The sequence below is a fragment of the Oryzias latipes genome, chromosome 1 (assembly GCF_002234675.1).
Source record: "Oryzias latipes chromosome 1, ASM223467v1".
Lineage (NCBI taxonomy): Eukaryota > Metazoa > Chordata > Actinopteri > Beloniformes > Adrianichthyidae > Oryzias > Oryzias latipes.
The window spans coordinates 19,916,982-19,934,081 of NC_019859.2; the positions used below are offsets into that span (position 1 = coordinate 19,916,982).

The 17,100-nt window shown below is 38.4% G+C and overlaps 2 protein-coding genes across 3 annotated transcripts; both read right to left on the reverse strand.

Moving 5' to 3' along the window:
• Positions 1 to 1,502: 1,502 nt before the first annotated feature.
• LOC100049265 (caspase 3B) lies at positions 1,503 to 4,880 on the reverse strand. The gene is given in 6 exon segments (NM_001104698.1): positions 1,503 to 1,925; positions 2,044 to 2,152; positions 2,241 to 2,416; positions 2,533 to 2,661; positions 3,609 to 3,748; positions 4,721 to 4,880. Coding segments are annotated over 6 exon segments (843 nt in total). The 5' UTR covers positions 4,780 to 4,880; the 3' UTR covers positions 1,503 to 1,695.
• Positions 4,881 to 5,252: 372 nt separating this feature from the next.
• LOC101161217 (oxysterol-binding protein 1) lies at positions 5,253 to 16,930 on the reverse strand. 2 transcript variants are annotated; one of them, XM_011476946.3, is made up of 18 exons: positions 16,443 to 16,930; positions 14,893 to 15,062; positions 14,230 to 14,438; positions 13,399 to 13,561; positions 12,697 to 12,808; positions 12,419 to 12,617; positions 12,199 to 12,313; positions 12,055 to 12,112; positions 11,807 to 11,974; positions 11,469 to 11,714; positions 11,138 to 11,258; positions 10,925 to 11,028; positions 10,688 to 10,783; positions 9,436 to 9,620; positions 9,134 to 9,363; positions 8,977 to 9,015; positions 8,579 to 8,626; positions 5,253 to 7,330 (listed from the first exon to the last, which is right to left on the reverse strand). In XM_011476946.3, exons 2-18 carry the CDS (start codon positions 15,024 to 15,026, stop codon positions 7,188 to 7,190), a joined length of 2,370 nt encoding a protein of 789 aa, XP_011475248.2. In that variant the 5' UTR covers positions 15,027 to 15,062; positions 16,443 to 16,930; the 3' UTR covers positions 5,253 to 7,187. The 2 variants fall into 2 exon arrangements, with proteins under 2 accessions (XP_011475248.2, XP_011475258.2); XM_011476956.3 differs by lacking the exon at positions 8,977 to 9,015 and having other exon boundaries at positions 16,443 to 16,924.
• Positions 16,931 to 17,100: the final 170 nt, after the last annotated feature.

Sequence of the window (17,100 nt, forward strand, 5' to 3'; positions counted from 1 at the left end):
TGAGGCATGTTTTCCAATTGGGTAAAAAAACAAGAATAAAGCTGTTATTTTACTTTTATGTTACTGGTCCGGCCCAGTTGAGATCAGACGGGTTGAATGTGGCCCCCGAACCAAAATGAGTTTGACACCCCTGCTTTAGAGAATGAATTTTTATGGTATTTTTCTAATGGAGGACATATATAAAGTAAATAAAGCTTAAAATTGTACTTCTGAATCTTACATTCATATCGTTGTGAATCAGGGGACACACCAAAAAAACGACTCCACTCATTCTGATTCATCCACTTGCCTTAAAATTGTACGGCTGGATAGCTCCAATAATGCTGCCATTTTTGTTAAACTGCTAATAGGTTGGCGTTGTAAGCTAGCGGGAAAGGGTGTAAACAGAGAGCTCTTTGCAACAGGGAGGGGAAGGGGGGCGGGGTTGCTTAAAGCCGCTCTTCAGAAACTATGTCCTAGAAAACGACACAGGCCTTATGATTTTTTCCAAAACAGCATAATCATAATTAAAAGACCACTGAGAAAGCCTTTACAATAGATCAAAATATAACCGGAGTGGTAAATACATTTGTATACATGACCAATGTGCAGGATGTTTGCAGTTCTCAAGTTATTTGAACTAGAAATTATACCCCCCGAAAAAGTTTGAGGATTAATTGTGTTTTATGGGATAGTTTTGCAGAAAGAAAAAACAACAGTGTTTCCAAAAAACAAGAAGTGGTCTTTATTCTTTAGAAAATACCTGAAAAAGATTGTGCCTTGCTGCTTAAACAATAGGAAAACTGAGAAATTATTCAATTTGCCTGATTGTTGTAGGTTTTACTTCTCATTCTTTTCACTCACTCCCTCACTGACAAACATGTCCATCATATTAACAGTAAACATGAAAAGTAGAGTTGAGTTGAAACATGAATGACTCCAGGCAACAGTTAGACATTGCTCATGAGAACTGTGAAGTCTGCCATGCTATTAATTTGAAAATATTCAAAGGAAATGACTAATTACAGGAAAACCACATTCAGGAAAGAAAAAAAAAATCATAAGAAAAAAAAAATCATAAAACAGCACACAGGATGTTCCAACATATTAATTTACCCACCCAGTTCTGGTGTTCCATTTACTCTAAGCACTACTCATGAAATTCTAAGGTTGTGTTTTAGTTGCACAACTTTGAAGTATAAAGGCACCAAAACAGCAATAATGACACAAGTATCATGAAAACAAACGTGTATATTCCGTTATAACAGACTGGCTCTGGAATGCACTCTATAATGCAAAAGTGATTCTGAGACACAAAAAGCCTTGAAGAGTTTTGTGATTACACACACAAACTTAATTCAAAAATGGCTCCAAGAATATCCCTGAAATGTGTAACATTTACACAAGAAAACCAGCATGCTTTTGATATACTTTAAGCTGCTGTCCAAAAAACCCAAACACAGCAATAACGTGTCAGTTGTTCTGCTTTAGCCAAATGTTGAAATAAAAATAGCGTGTTTAAAAGCACAGGCTGCTGGGATACAAAGATACAGACCACATCAAGAAGAAATGCACTTGGAGAACTAAAAACTTCATGCCAGTCTAGTTGTACCTCTTCCACACTAAACATTTGTGGATTATGAAAGATATCCAGAAAGACACTGAAAAGAGAAATGACAAACCCCCAAAAACCTTTTGCAGCCCCGCTGCCCCACATCAAGGATAAAAGTACATCTCTTTGGTCAGCATTGACACGATGCAGGGGATTTGTTTCTTTGCATGAAAACCTGGTAAAGTGGAGATGGACTCAAACTCTACCGCCACCATGTGGTTAACTCTGGTCATGATGTGCAGGAGCTCAAGTTCTTTGCCATATTTACTGAGCATTTCACACAGAGAGTTGATGAACCAAGATCCAGTCATGGTGTTTCTCCATGAGTAGTAGCCTGGAGACAAACATGACAACATCTGAGGATTTTACGGAGAAAATGCTGTAAAATAAGAATACTACAATATTTAAGACAATAACTGCTACTAATAACTAAGGCTGTTTTAAGATGCTACCTGGAGCTGTGGAGAATGCGTACAGGAAGTCAGCTTCCACTGGGATCTTGGTGGTGTCTTCTTTGGAATCTGCTTCAATGCCATCATCCAGTTCGGTGCCTCTGCAAGCCTTTCAGTGTCCACAAACCCAAACCAAACATTTTCACAGACTGATAGGAAAATGATGGTGGGCAACAAATGAGAGGCTTTGGTCGTACCTGGATGAAAAACAGTTTGGGCTTTCCCACCAGTGATTTGCAGTGATCCCCTCGGAACAGGGACGTCAGAGTTTTGAGTTCTATCGAACCATCCGTGCCGAAGAAAACGCCCTCGTCGCCATGACTCAAAAGGATGCAGACGAAAGAGGCGGAGTCACTGTGGTCCATCCTTGATACTAACAAAAATAAATCCAAAGCAATAAAATATACCAAAAGGATTATAAATATCTATATGAATAAGCACTGGAATGTTTAAAAGTAGCATTTTGAAGAGAGTGTGAATCATACTAACCATCAGTCAAAAGCTGTTTAATCTGTTTAACTGTCTGGTCATTGTAAATCTTCACTCTATAGCCCAACTTTGAAAACACTTTCATTGCAGAGGCTGCATCGATGTCTGTACCGTTTCGCTGATTCATACCTAACAGAACAAAATGGTGTAAAAAAAAAAGTCAGCAACAATTGGTTTAGTAACAAAACAAAAAAGAATTTGAACCGCACAAATTTCCTTAAAAAACCTTCAAACAGTGGTCGAATATGAGTGGTCTCATATTAGAGTGATTTAATATGTGCAAATTTATTTCCACAGCTCTTGTTGTGCATTAAAAGTCACTTTTTTGCCTTAATCAGACGCTCTTTTGTCACAACTAGGCTGTAACAAAACAAAAAAAAATATATGATTATGTTTTACAAAACTGTCTAACATCTTCCTGGACACTGAAAAGTTGAATACACAGAGCAAAGCTGAATCTCTTAATGTATGTTCTGGATAAATCATGCTTTTTAAATCACATTTAGGCTTAATATATGTTGTATATGTGCTACTGCAGGTCTGACTAGGTTCCTGCTGCATTTCAGATAAGTTATTTTAAGAACTGTAGTCCTGATAGATTATTTTTTGTTTAATATTTGTACATTCTATTTAACAAAGCAGAACATTATCCGTTTTTGACTGTTTATGAATTACTACACCATAGTTTTGTACAGTCTTATAAAACAGCTGAACCTAAACATTAAATCTAAAGCTTCATGCTCATCCTGGCAGGCCACAGAGAAAAATGAAACACTTAAGGTAGACAAGGTTCCATTATATTTCTGCTTTGCCTTAATTTCATTAGCAAATGTTACAAAGTAAAGGGGCCAAACCAATCAAAACCATCAAAATTTTAGAAGTGAGAGACTAATGTTTATCACTGACAGTGTATGTTTTTCCTCAACATCTGTGAAAATATATTTTCTTGGATAACTAAACTATTTCTGACAAGTCTTCAGTTTAGCCTGTAATAATAGGAGCTGGGATAACCACTTCAATATAGAATCATTTTCCATGCCAGAGTACAGGAAAATAGAAATAAAAACAGGGATCACCGGTTCCTCGATCAAAATTCTTGTTGTTAATGATGATGCAGAGGCCGATGGTGGGAAAGTTGAGGCTGTATCTAAAGCTGTGAGAGGAGGGCTTCCCATCGACGTCCATGCGATCAGGAGCAGGTGAAGCCCCTGCTGCCCTGCAACACAACATAACACAAAATCAACTTTACCTAAACGATATAAATCGAAACAGGAAACAATCAAAAGGACAAGTGGAGGGTTCAAAGCCACAAGAGACACGGTAGTTATTTTCAAATGTTACATTTAAAAACAGGCACTAATAGGCTTCAAAAAAATTATTTTTGTTTGAAGTGTCCTCTTCTACTGACTTACTGCACCATAAATTACAGACATATTAATAATAATAATAAAAAGAAAATCAACAAGAAAAGTCAGATAAAAATTCACTGATCTGTAGTTCTGGGAAGAATACCGCAAGAACAAAGTGTTTGTTTTAGGAGGTAACTGTCTCTTTTCTTCTGTCATGTTGCAGAGTACAGCAGAGCAGGATTCCTGCATGTTTCCCTACATATTTTGCTCTGTCATGCTTCAATTGGCTGGACACACCTGATCCAGGTGATCAGCCGTGAGTATCATGGCAATGCTATCTGGAAACCATGCAGACACCCCGGACACTTAAGGCCTGGAGTTCCCCAGCCCTAAAACAATCATGGCCTCGTTTTTTACCCCCAAAGATATCTCCATTTTCTGTTGAAGACACTCTCCTTTAAAAAAAAAAGCTCTTTTATTTTATTTTATCCATTTGTTGGTTTGTATTGTTCTTGTTTCACGCGGTGAAAAGTGCTATAGAGAGGCTAAAAACAAGCACACATGCATACAAATCATGTACTTCACCTCAATCATTTCCTGTATTTTCTAAAACATCTGCTGAATAAAATGGAAAAACAAAAACAAAATGCACCAAAGGCCTCTGTGTACACACTGACACTTTTCTCATTTGTTCGGCAAACAAACGTATAGTTTACGAGATAATTAAAAAAAAAAAAAGTTTACGAAATAATTTGTTCCCGGAAGTCCGAATACGTGAATGGGTTTCCAAGTTCACCGAGGTCCATAAATAAGAGGTGACAGAAACATTATTGACTCACAGTTCTCCATTGTCTTTCCTTGCGTCTGTAGAATCCTCTCCTGGTCGATTTGACGCCATATTTTCCTCTAAGTTAAGTTGAACGACTGTAATAAATTAAATGAACCGCCCTGTGTGTCGTGCAGTAGTAAACTAACACAGCGGTGTCCTTTACAAGACAACACTACGCTGCTCTCACAGCTTGTAGCATCAGCTAGCTAAGGAACCGACCTGGTTAATAAACAAAAGGGTTCTGACATGCGCAGACGCGCCATCAGCTCACGGGCGCCCCCTATTGGAACTATGCCCCAAAGACAATTAAATAAAGATTAGATTTTAAAACGAGTAAGAATTTGATATGTCTACAGTTTAGAATTTGCCCAAATGGAAAAGGTTCGATATTTACTTGCCAAAAACAAACTGATTCCAGGATACTATTTTCCAGGATAATATGCAGAGACAATACACCATAAAGTGTACTTAAACCTAAGCTTAAGAAAACATTTTTAAACACACTCATCTTACACATAAATAAATGATGGCACACACCCTTCTAGTTTTGTAAATAACTGTAGTTTTATTTACACAGTAAATACAAGGGCATTATCAACAAAACCAAATAATACTTTAACCCTCAACTACTGCTACCACACACAAACACAACACACAAGGTGATCTTTCTCCTCCAACAGTCTGTACTGATTAAATTACAAAGGCAAGGCCTCCCTTTAAAAATTAATAAACCATTTTAAATTGTAATTGGATAGTTTGTTGGGAAAATGAACACCACAAACAGGCTTGAGACAACCCAACCTGAAAGAAACAAGAAAAAAAAGTGAATGCTTGAAACGATAGTCAACTCTCCTAAAGATACCACTATTTCAGTTCCTAAAATTAAAAGGTTGATCACTTTTATTGCTCTAACTTTGAACAGAAAGTTACTGCATAATTCAAGGTGACATCTCTGCAAGTCCATAATATGTGAAAATGAATTAACTACCCACAAAAAAAGGAAAACATTCATTTTTGGGATCGCAAACGTAAAACCAGGAGCTATGACAAAAACAACATTTACAACATCTTAAAGTACACAACATCCGTATAGCACGGTGAAAATCTGTAAATGTTAGATTAAAAATGTCAATTCTAACTCTTGGGAATAAATTAAATACCGTTTAAAATGAAAAACTTTTTGCTGCACACAAAAGCAAAGGTTACATTAAACGAGGGAACTCAAATGCAACTGTTTTGGTGTTCTAGATTGATTTCTAGACCATCTTTTCACCATTTTATTAAGAATTTGCTTATTTCTTATAATTTTTAGTGACTTATTTGTACAAGTGCACTTGCATTTAGGACAAAAACGTTTTTGTCTGCTTTAAATTCCTGACATATTGCCAAACAAAATGTAGTTTTTACTGCTTTAGTGCTACCTTATCTCATTTAATCCACTTTGTATCACAGCTATAAATTGAGGCACATCTTAGTTAAAATCTACAAATGCAGCACATTACAGAAGAAGAATCACTCAACAGGTTTAATATCAATAACCTCAAAGGAAATCACCAAGCTGGTTTACAGGTATAAGTGGAACTCAGTTATTTAATCACTTTTTTTTAACAGTTGTTTTTCCATCAATTTGCATCAGAGTTTATCAGCAAGCATACCCCCCCTCAAGGTGTACAATAAATTCTGATACAAACACTATATAACAGTTGACTGTAGGAAGGCCTTCATGCGCAGTGACAAAAACAGAAACAGTTTCAGTCTAAGGAGATTTAAAGAGGAACACATAGAAACAACACGTTTAGAAGTGCTTTGCAGACCTTTGTGGCTGGGACATTTTCATTATTCTTTAAACACGGGTTTTGAAAAGCTTTATATTTAAAAATAATAAGAATTTTATTAAATTATGAACAGAATTAAAAAAAGGACCAATCAGGATTCTTTGAAGAATGAAATACTTAAATTATGCTGACAAAAGTAGGAATTTCTATAAAAGAAAGAGTTCAGGCAAGAAGAAAAAAAATTATCCACAGAAAGAATAAACAACATGATTGCAAATGTATACACACAAAGAACAAAAAGAAACCTAAGGCTTGTGTATCTTCTTTCTACAGAATTAATGATGTAGGAAACAGTATTTTTACACGGCAGTTCAACAATAAACTTCTGTTTTTGTGCTAAAAGAAGAGAACAAACTGAAAAAAAACATGCATACTGTCAGACAACAGAATGCATTTGTATGAAAAATGTAGGAGGACTTCTCACAAAACTCCGTTCTGGTAGGGAGCGCATAGGTGTACTTTTGGGGCAGTGAAAGCCAACCAGCTGTACTTGTGACAACAAAGCCACATGAGCATCTACCTTGAGTAAAGACAAGCATAATCCTGGGGGAGGGGCTAATAGGATGAAACCACAGACATTCAGGCTAGTTTGACATCAAAAGTCTCCGAGCCTTGCTTTATTGGACATCGCTACGGTTGTGTTCAGAAGATTTCTGGACACATGTCCCACACTCCTTGCTCCTTTGCCTCCCAGTATCCCCCCTTGTAGACGTGCAACGTCTCTCCAGATGCAACCTCTTCAATTTTCTTGAACCACAGCGGTTGGTAGTTGTCCTGATGGGTGCCTGGAGGGAGGGACAGGAAGTGTTATACAAAAAAAAAGAAAAATAAGAGATTTTTGACATATTTTGGCCTTCAGTCTCTGCCTCTAAACAATGGGAGCAGAACTGCAAACTGCAGTATCATATCAAATCCTATTTTGATCCATTTTTCACCAGATCTAACTCAGATCTACAGGGAAAAACCAAAGACAATGCTATCGAGGAAATCATTCAAAAGCAGAATTAGACTTCTCTAAAAACACAGCTGATCATTTTCCAAGTTTGCCTGTTAATGGAACCACAGAAATGTGCAGTTTCACTTACCGACAGGATGTGTACGCATCATTAAAACTGACACCAAGCGGTTATTCCAGTTCATCATCTAATGCTTATTTACTATCTAAATCAATACAAAAGACGTGTGATCTAAGCAACACTACTGCGGACAGTTCAGCTGCCTAACCTTCTAAGTAAGCTGAGGAGGTCATCTTTGCATTTTTTTACAGTCAACTAAAACTATTCAGCAAGGAACACATAGGAAAAATGACAGGTGCTACTTGCTTTTGGCTGCAGGTCCATTGAGGCCTTCCTTTCCTTCCACTAAAACAAAATTAGTTGCAAAAATGTAAAGAAAAAAAAAAGCTATTCAGCATTAAACGGCTAATTTCTTCATTATAGACTTCACTTTAATGCAGTATTGTTTTACTGCATTTGTGTGTTTCAAATACTTGCTTGAGTATGGGAACTGTGATGGTCCAAAATAGGCTGAAGGATTAAAATAATTAAATAACTATATATGATAATAAAAATAAAAAAATAAAAATTTTAGAAATCTATTAGAGGGAAACTATCTAAATGTGGAATCTACGTTAGAAAATGTAAAAGGCTACTTGCATGCAACTGGTGTTTGAGGGGGAGAGTCTTCAGTGTCTGCTGAGCAAACCCCAGCACAAGTAAAAGAACATGAAGGTGAATGGAAAATCCACCCCACACTAAATGCTTTACATCCGTGACACATTAGTACATCCCTGTCTTTACATTTATACACCCCAGAAAAACGCCACAACCAAGTAGAAAAACAAAAGCACTCTTCTCATGGCCAAAAAAACAAACTGATTCCAAAGCACTGCTTCTGATCTGGCTTAAATGACAGAGCAAATGCTTGATTAGCATCTTTGAAATAGAGAAATATTAATTTTACATTCATACATACAAATAAATGCCACATAAAACACTTTTTAAAAACAATTAAAACATAAAATGGATACTTGCTTTCACTTGAAATGTCACTTTCTGCTGCTGCGGACTCTTGTGCATCGGCTAAACGAAACAAAGACAGGTTAGGTGTTGTGCACGGCAAAGTTTATGGATTTAACTTAAACACTGTGGTGAGGTTTTCGGAGGGTTCAAATAAACTAGAAGAAAGGACAGAAATTCCCTAAAAAAAACGATGTAAGACAGATAAAAAAAGATACAGGAGTTAATGTTTTTAGTTGCTGGATTCACAAGATATTGTTCAACTTCCTCCAATGGAAGAGTGATTTTTTTCTACTCACTGCATCAATACCATTGTCAGAATAAAACTTTGCAACACAGAAAACTACGTATATTTTTAAATTCTAGACTAAATGCAAAGGCTTCATCAATGGGGGACCATAAAAAGTACTTGCTTTTCAGAGCCGAGTCATTGAATGAATCCACAGAGACAACTTAGGGTAAGACGGGGACAAAACATGTATTAATTGATAAAAAGAATAGACAGAAAAACTATTGAGCTGATACAAAATAAGAGAGTTGAAAGCAGAGACTACTTAATGGTTCTACTACCTTCCTCGGCTAAGGTGACGGCTTTAACCGATTCCCTTTCCCTCTCCCGACGGGCAAAGCGCTGCTTTTCTTCGAGCCTCTGTTTTTCTGCGTTGGCTTCATCCCAGTGGCCTTCCTCCATCAGCCTCTGATCGGGGCGTCGACGGCTGTCTGTGGGCGCCACTCCCTCTTCGGGTTCGTTCAGTGTAAGGGCGAGGGAGGAGAAGTAGTACATATTCTCTGCTCCTTCACTGTCATGAAAGCAAATGTAAGCACAGATAAGAACCCACCTCCGTTCAGGCATTCCTTACAAAAACACTTACGGTAAAGGGTTCTTCTTCCAGATTTCTTTAGCTTTCAGTGTCTGATAGACTGTTCTCTGTTTGCCCTCAGTGCCGTTCTCGCCCTTACTGCTCTGCATTATCCTGGAAAACTCCATCTTTTCATCCCATGTTCCAGACAGCACATAATGAGCCTTTCCATCCTTATCTGTCACTACTCCTGTCACCTGAAAAACAACAATGAAAAACTACATTTAATTGAGATAAAAAGCTTTAAAAAAAAAAAAAGCGTTTTTGTCTGGAGAAAAACATGCTTACCGGTAAATCATTTTTACAGAAATCTGCTTCAGAACTGAATAATAAAAATGTCTGCATTTATAAATGGCGGTTGAATTGGAGAATTTAATTGTTGTTCAAATCCTCTCATAAATAACTATCTTTGGAGTAAATTTTTAGATTATGCCCTTCTAAAATTTAAGTAAATTCAGATTAAATTAGACCACACTGCTATGTTTTGATGTACAGTGGTCCCTCGCTTTGTCGAAGTTTGGATTTTTTCATTGTAATTTTACATGCTTTCATTTTTTGAACAGCACATTGTGTTCTGTGTACTGATTGGCTGTGGATATTCTCAACCAATCTCCTCTGAGCTGTGTCTTCTGTACAGAATGTGTTGAATTTGTTAGATACATTTTCGATTGCGAGCAGATATTTAGTTTCCTTCTATAATTCTGGACTTATTTTTCTGCAAAGGTGGAACTTTGAGAGTTTCAACAAAAGAGATAAGTGTGAAAATCTAAATGTATGTCTATGAAAATAAAGTGTGTAGTGAGGAATTTAACAATCTTTATAATTTTGTAAAAAATAAAGATAACTACTTCCCAGATTTCACTTATCATAGGTTATTTTTTTAGAACATAACTAGCGCCATAAATGAGGTACCACTGTACAAGAATAATGCGTAGAAATGTATATATTTAAGGCCAAACAAAAGACTGGCAACTAGTCCAGGGTGGACCTCGCCTTCACCCAATAGTAGTTCTAATGTAAACTGCTTCAAATACTGTTGATGTTTATGCTCATGAAGTCTTTTTGTGGCATTTGGAACTCTATACATAAACATATTTCACAATAAAAGCTTTAAAGTGAAGTATGAACACTTTCAGCTCAATCTGACAAAATACAAGAATCAATTCAAGAAAATGTTTTAATTTAGAAAATAAATGAGAATTCAACCCTTCCCCTAAAAAAAGTGAATATGCGTTTCTATTGAAATGGAAATAGAACCGCTCACCTTTCTTGGAACATCTCTGGAAAAGTAACTGTACGGCGAAAACTTCAGGTGACAGCGATCGCCTGTCTTGTGGTTGACCACATCTATCTCCCCTGACTGACAGAAGGAGTGAAAAAAAGCTTGATAAATCTTAATGCTTACAATGCATTATTGCTACCACAACAACAAACAAAATAAAAACAAATATGCCATGATATGCTAAATTGCATCGTTTTGACCAATAAGACTTAAGGTTACCTGATCAATCCATAATTTCCCAACAATTATGTTGTGTACCGTTGTAGTAACTTTTTTCCAAGAATAGTGGTTGTTGCTTTTATCAAACAAACACTGGATGGAGCCTGAAGACAGAAAAAAAGCCACTTGCTTTTCTTGTACACTAAAACACTATTTTCAGGCTACAGTTGCACAAACACAGACATGTGCACACACACACACACACACACGCACCCAGAGGCATGATGGAGAGATATTTTCCCCTAAACTTGCTGGCCAATGTAATCTCCTGTCTGAGCGTCCAGCCCTTTTCAGAGAAGGCATGGTGCGCTGCAGCAGGCGGGTGGTGGCTGACCTGAGACAGAGTTCACAACAAAACAATTCCAAATTATGCACAGTCCAAAAAGAAACCCAAACAAACATGGAACTGCAAGAAAAAAAAAAAGAGGTAGTTGATAAAACCCAACTAGGGTTTTGTATATTCAACTGTTTGATATAGATCAGACACAACTAGCGTCCTACACTTTAATGAATCTGCTGAGCAGACCGGCTGATTTCAGCGTACCTGTTCGCAAAGCGAGCGGTAACCACATTCCCTTAATCGGTCAAGCTCAAAGGTTTCTCCGAGCAGAGGATTGAAAGGCTTTCCGGTGCGGTGGACGGTGGTGGAGTAGGAAGAGACGGTGAACGCTGCTACGTAACACATCTGCTCTAAAGAGTTATGACATTTAGCAGCTTTGTCCAGGAGCTCGTAATACTCCAGATCTTCAGACAGACGCTGCAGCATCGACAGGGGCTCGTTAAAATTCACCTGCCAGATAAAAATAAATGGAAGTTTGGTGAATTCATTTGATATTTCATTCAAAAGAAAAATGTGCGCTCGTGTGGGAACAGGCTGCTCACAGGCATGGGTATCTTTGAAAGCTCTTTTCCGATACAGTTCTTCATGATGCTCCACAAATTGAGGTAATAGTTGGGTTTGTCAGGGATGCGTGTTCGTCTTCGTCTGATTGGTTCGAGCTCAAGTGGCTGAGAGGACTCGGCACTGGAGGCCAAAGACACTTCATCATACTGTTGAGGAAAAGATCCCCAAAATGTGTGAGTCTTCATCACGCTGAGGCATCGTTTACAAAGAAAACTGTCACTTTTACCGACTGATCATCCATTCCAGTTTCGGTGCTGAAGCCACTGATGTTGCTGCCAGATCGCCTATTAAAAAAAAAAAAACAACCAAAAGAATCTAAATGAGTTTCAGAAGCTAACAGAACAAAGTTGCAATGAATAGCCGAAATAACCTGTGATATTTTGGGTCAGCAGGAACAGTAATAAATTCGGCCGGGTCTTCCATGGCATCAAAGAACTCATTATCATCATCCTCATCACTTGCATCTCCTTTTCCTGAAGGACCGTCTTTAACAGGAACAATGGAAGAATTAACACTGAAAGGCTCAGCTAATTTGCAGAAATATGTCACATGAAGGAGTATTTTCAGACAGTTTATAACGAGAGCTGTACCTTTGCTGCTTAAACTGGGATTACTGAACGATGGCTGGAGGACTGTAGCTCCTCTAAAAGCTCGCTCAAGGTGGTTGTGTTGCTTAGCTAACTGCTCCAGAGTCTCCTCCAGACGGATCCTCTGGTCTCTTTCAGACAGTAAGGACTTCTGCCAGCGCTTGCTATGGCTCTGAGCCAGTGAGAGGAAGTCCCTGCATGCCTTCAGGAACATGAGGGAAACGTCAGTCATTTTTCACATCAGCAGAAGCGGCGGCACTCCGTCGCGGAGCAGCACTCACGTTGATCATGGCGTTGGAGGTGATCCGGAACAGCGTGGCCCTCTCTGTGACTTGCCTGATCTTTTCCCCCATGTCGGCCCCAACACGCAATCCCTGCAGCTCTGACAAAGACCTAAACACAAACCAGAAAACTATAGCCGAGTGGACTAACAATCAACTAAGATGACAGACAAAAATGAGTTTTAGCCTAAAGACCCACTCTGATGAAAACTATGGCTCCTGTGTTTTTAAAATGTTCTTGGAGCATTTTTCCTGATGGAAGAAATTTATCTAGAAGATGGAATCAGGAGCAGCACAAAAAGCTGTTAGAAAAAGATCTTATTTGTGATGAATTTGGTATGCCACAAGCTTGCTGCTCGCTCTCCCTGTAAGCTAGCAGAGCATGTAAACAGAGGGCTCTCAGCAGCAGGGAGGGGAAAGGGGGCAGGATTGCTCTGTCCCAATGGTCCCACCCACAACTCAGAGGTGAATTTCTAATGAACTACTGCCACTCTGCAGAAAATACGTCCTAGAAAACGACACAGGTTCTTTTCATTTTACCTAAAAACGGCATAATCATAATTAAAGGACTCCTGAGAACACTTAAAAATAGATCCAAATATGATAAGAGTGGCTCTTTAACCACATTCTGTGATGACCATGTGGGCAAACTAATTTTTTACTTTTGGGGGTCTGGGGTAACTTTACTCATACATCCAGTACCTTTGGAGGGCAGAACCATGCTTGACAATTAGATCATTGCAGGTGGAGAGATCCTCCACCTTGCTGTTTAAGGTGCGTAATGTGGATTGCAATTCTGAGTTCCGGCAGCCGCCGCCTTGTCCTGGGACAGGAGCAAGTGTAGAACAATCATCCCCAGAATCATCTGAAGAGGCACAGAAGAGACCATCGGTAAACGTAAAGACAAAGAAATACTGCAAGAAACTGCATGATTAGGGAACTTAGAGGGTCTATACCATGCTTTTCTTAAGTCTTTTATAGTCAAATATATTAATGTATATGATAATATATTACCTTTCACACAAAAAACAACTTTTTTAATGAAATATCAGCTATTTTCATAAGATATTTTCCTACTCGAAAGCAAGACAACCAGATCTTTGAGGCACCAGATTTCACTGTGGGTGCCGCCCATTTCATGACGTTACCTGGAGCCCGAATCGGCAGCGTGTCTGCGTCTCACCCACAAAACAAAAACATCCAAACTCTTGCTAAGATGGATGTGCATTTAAAAGGAAAGTGTTTTAGTCGATCACTGCCAGCTCAGCTGAGAAAGTGAGTGCTTGTTAGCCTGGGGGCGGTGCTGGCAGGTTCACTCTGGTCTGTCAGTTCCAGAGAACCCGCTTGTTTTCATGGATTGGGAGGGGCTGGTGCTCAGCACGCAGCTTTTTAGATGAACACTTAGAAATGCGGATCAAAATACCGCTTTGGGGTTTCTTTTCTTGAGGAATGATTATAATATACTTTAAAGCTAAATGATATAGGCCCTTTAAATGTGAAAATCCCCGTAATCTGCAACCATCTTCTTGTCACCTGATTCATCTTGCATATTGGCGGCGTTTGCTTTAGCAAGCTCCAAGGCAGTGATCCACCTCTGCCGCTCCACTTCTGAGCTGGCCTTTAGGTGATAGATCTGAGCCCCTCCATTGGAAATAACAAAATTGCAAGAGTCTTCCACTGCAATGTTGGCCGTGGCCAGGTTAATGGTGCCCCGGCATGTGTGACCCATCTCCGCCTGTGTCCTGGGAACAGACAGAGTCAAGACTGTGGAATCTCAACGCAACAAATTTATATAGGTTAAGATATTGAGAACAAGTTCTTATCAAGAGTTGTGTTTCTACTGAAAACAAAGAACTTTCCACTCAGATAAAACGGTTTTACTTCATAAATATAGCATAAAACAGACCAAACTGAAAACTGAAACTTTTAGAAGCCATCATAAATCCTTTATAAAATATGACTTTCTAGATTCTACATTCTGTCTCCAATAGTTGAAGTATGTTTATGATAAACACTACAGATCTCTTATCTTTTGAAGGACAACTTGCAGAATCTGTGACTTCCAAATACCTCTTTGCTTCACTGTGGAAGCTAGTATGGTAAAATTATGCACACATTCTTCAGACCCTGAACACACTTTTCTTCTTAAGGCCACGTTTTCTTGGAAGGAAGTTCATGAATGATACATGTGCTTACCTGTAGTACGACAGCAACCCATTGCTGAGAACAAACCAGCGTCTCTGGTAACCTTTTATGTAATTAGTCCATTTGAAAAGCCAACCCTTGTATGTGTCTCCAGGGGTTGGAGTAGGAGGCTTGGGCTCCGACATCACAATAGTCTGCGGTTTCCGTGGGTGAGATTAGAGCTTAAGGAGGGAAATATAATTATTAGTTGTTCTGGGACACAGATTTATCTACTTAAAGACTAAAGACCCACTCCAATCATCTTTTGATTTATGTTCTCAGTGGTCTTTTAATTATATTATGCTTTATCTAGCCAGAATATCAAACATCTGTCATTTTTTAGGATGTAGTTTCTGCAAAGCTGCAGTAGTTAATTAGAAATTTGCCCACTTCCTATCCTCCTGTTTACACTCTCACAACAGCTTACAGCCCCCCACAACCCCAACCTAACACTACCAACCGAACAAAAATGGTGAGAAACATTGGACTATCCCGCCGTACGGTTTTACGTCAGATGGCGGCTCAGAAGAGGAAAATAAAGTCTTGGATCTAGTCGTCTGCAAGTGGAGGCATCAGAATGGAGCAGAGCAGGGAGCTTGTGGTCTGCTGTAGTAGCTTCAACGTCCCAACTACAAATCTTTTCCAACTGCATTTTTGCCACTGTCACTCATTCACAATGATTTGAATAAAGAAATGCCCAGAAATGGAATATTGAGCTTAATTTTTTTTATTTATGTCCCACATCATGAGAAAATGCTACAAGAACATGTTCAAAACACCATTTTCATCGCCGTGTCTTTACAATAGTTATTCATAAAGATACGTATAGCAATGATCCAAATTATGTCAACTCACACATGAGAAACTATGTTTTATAAAGTTTGACGATAATAAATCGTCATGTCTAAATAAACTGTAGTGAAAGAGGGAATCCTCGCCTACATTTACAGTGATTCATTTCCTGACTTTGACAGTCTGCGTGTTAATGGATTCCTGGGCAAAACAATAAATTGATGCATATAAGTTATTTTTTAATATGAATCTATCTTTAGCTCAGTAATTTGTGATAAAAAACAAAGGGATAAATGCACTTTGAATTGCAAAAAAAAAAAAAAGAAAAAGACTAGAGAAGCACTATATAAATACACAACTAACACAATCATGATCACACGTGATTCATTCCATTCTCGATCACGCAGTTGTTGCTGACACAAGTCAAGTGACATTTAGAACATTTAAGTAAATTAGAACCTCTAAGTCATTCTCTTTTCTATGAATTTGTCTGAAATTGAATTAGAGTTTCAATAAAAACACAAACTCACACTTTTTATTACTAATTTAACATGAAGTAAGGTAGTTAGCCCGCGTTGGATTGATGTAAATAACTCCCACTGACTGTCTAGTACGACTACATCAAAAAACACATCCCCAGAAAGTTTTCCAACTCTTTCAATAACGCTGATTAGCGCCGACATGTCTGTAATAATCCCGGCTGGCTTGGTTCCTTCACTAATTCGCCGAGAAAGTCCCGTTAACTACGTAAAAGAACTAGCGAAACTCACCGTTTTAGTCTAGGATGACACGGCCGCGTCAAGTTGAACACCGTCTGGATTCTGAGTGGTGAGTCACGCCACGAAACATGATCGTTTGTCACATCAACGCCACTTCAAACTCGACCACTAATCTTACAGCTAGCTCAACAGGAAGCTATTAAACTAGCTTACACTGTGTGTGTGCTAAAGTAACGCGATGAAAACCGTCCCGTTCGTTACTTGTACGTGTTCTCGGTATTAACTGACGTTGGGGGGTAACAGCAGAACCGGCTGTGCCCTGCTCATAAATCCTTCAGCATCTCCTCAGTGTAACTGTGCAGCGTCGCTAATGCACTTAATGCTATTGCTACGTAGCTAGCAACAGGGTGCGCCCCATCAAAGAGTTCGACCAACCTCATAAAACTGGACTTCCGTTCCGTGTGATGAACAAGCACTATATGCTCCTAACGGAAAATAAGTGTTTAAACAGTTTAAAAAAATTAAGCCTTTTTTACAAAAAGGGTTTTTTTAAGTAAAGAAAATAAAAATATTTTCCCCAATAGGCAAGTAGTGCAACTGTCATAATCTCACAAATAGTCAAAATATATCATGTGGCATTTTATATATATTTATAATATTTTTATGGAATTCGCCCCATTGTTTTTACTTTGTAAATAAAACACAGATG

Excerpts from the sequence above, each read along its gene's own strand:
- LOC101161217 (XM_011476946.3), bottom strand. The coding sequence starts at position 15,026 with ATGTCGGAGCCCAAGCCTCCTACTCCAACCCCTGGAGACACATACAAG. Across the intron at positions 11,029-11,137 it reads TCTCTCCATCATGCCTCTGG|GCTCCATCCAGTGTTTGTTT; the intron begins GTGCGTGTGTGT and ends TTCTGTCTTCAG. Across the intron at positions 8,627-8,976 it reads CAATGACTCGGCTCTGAAAA|CCGATGCACAAGAGTCCGCA; the intron begins GCAAGTACTTTT and ends TGTTTCGTTTAG.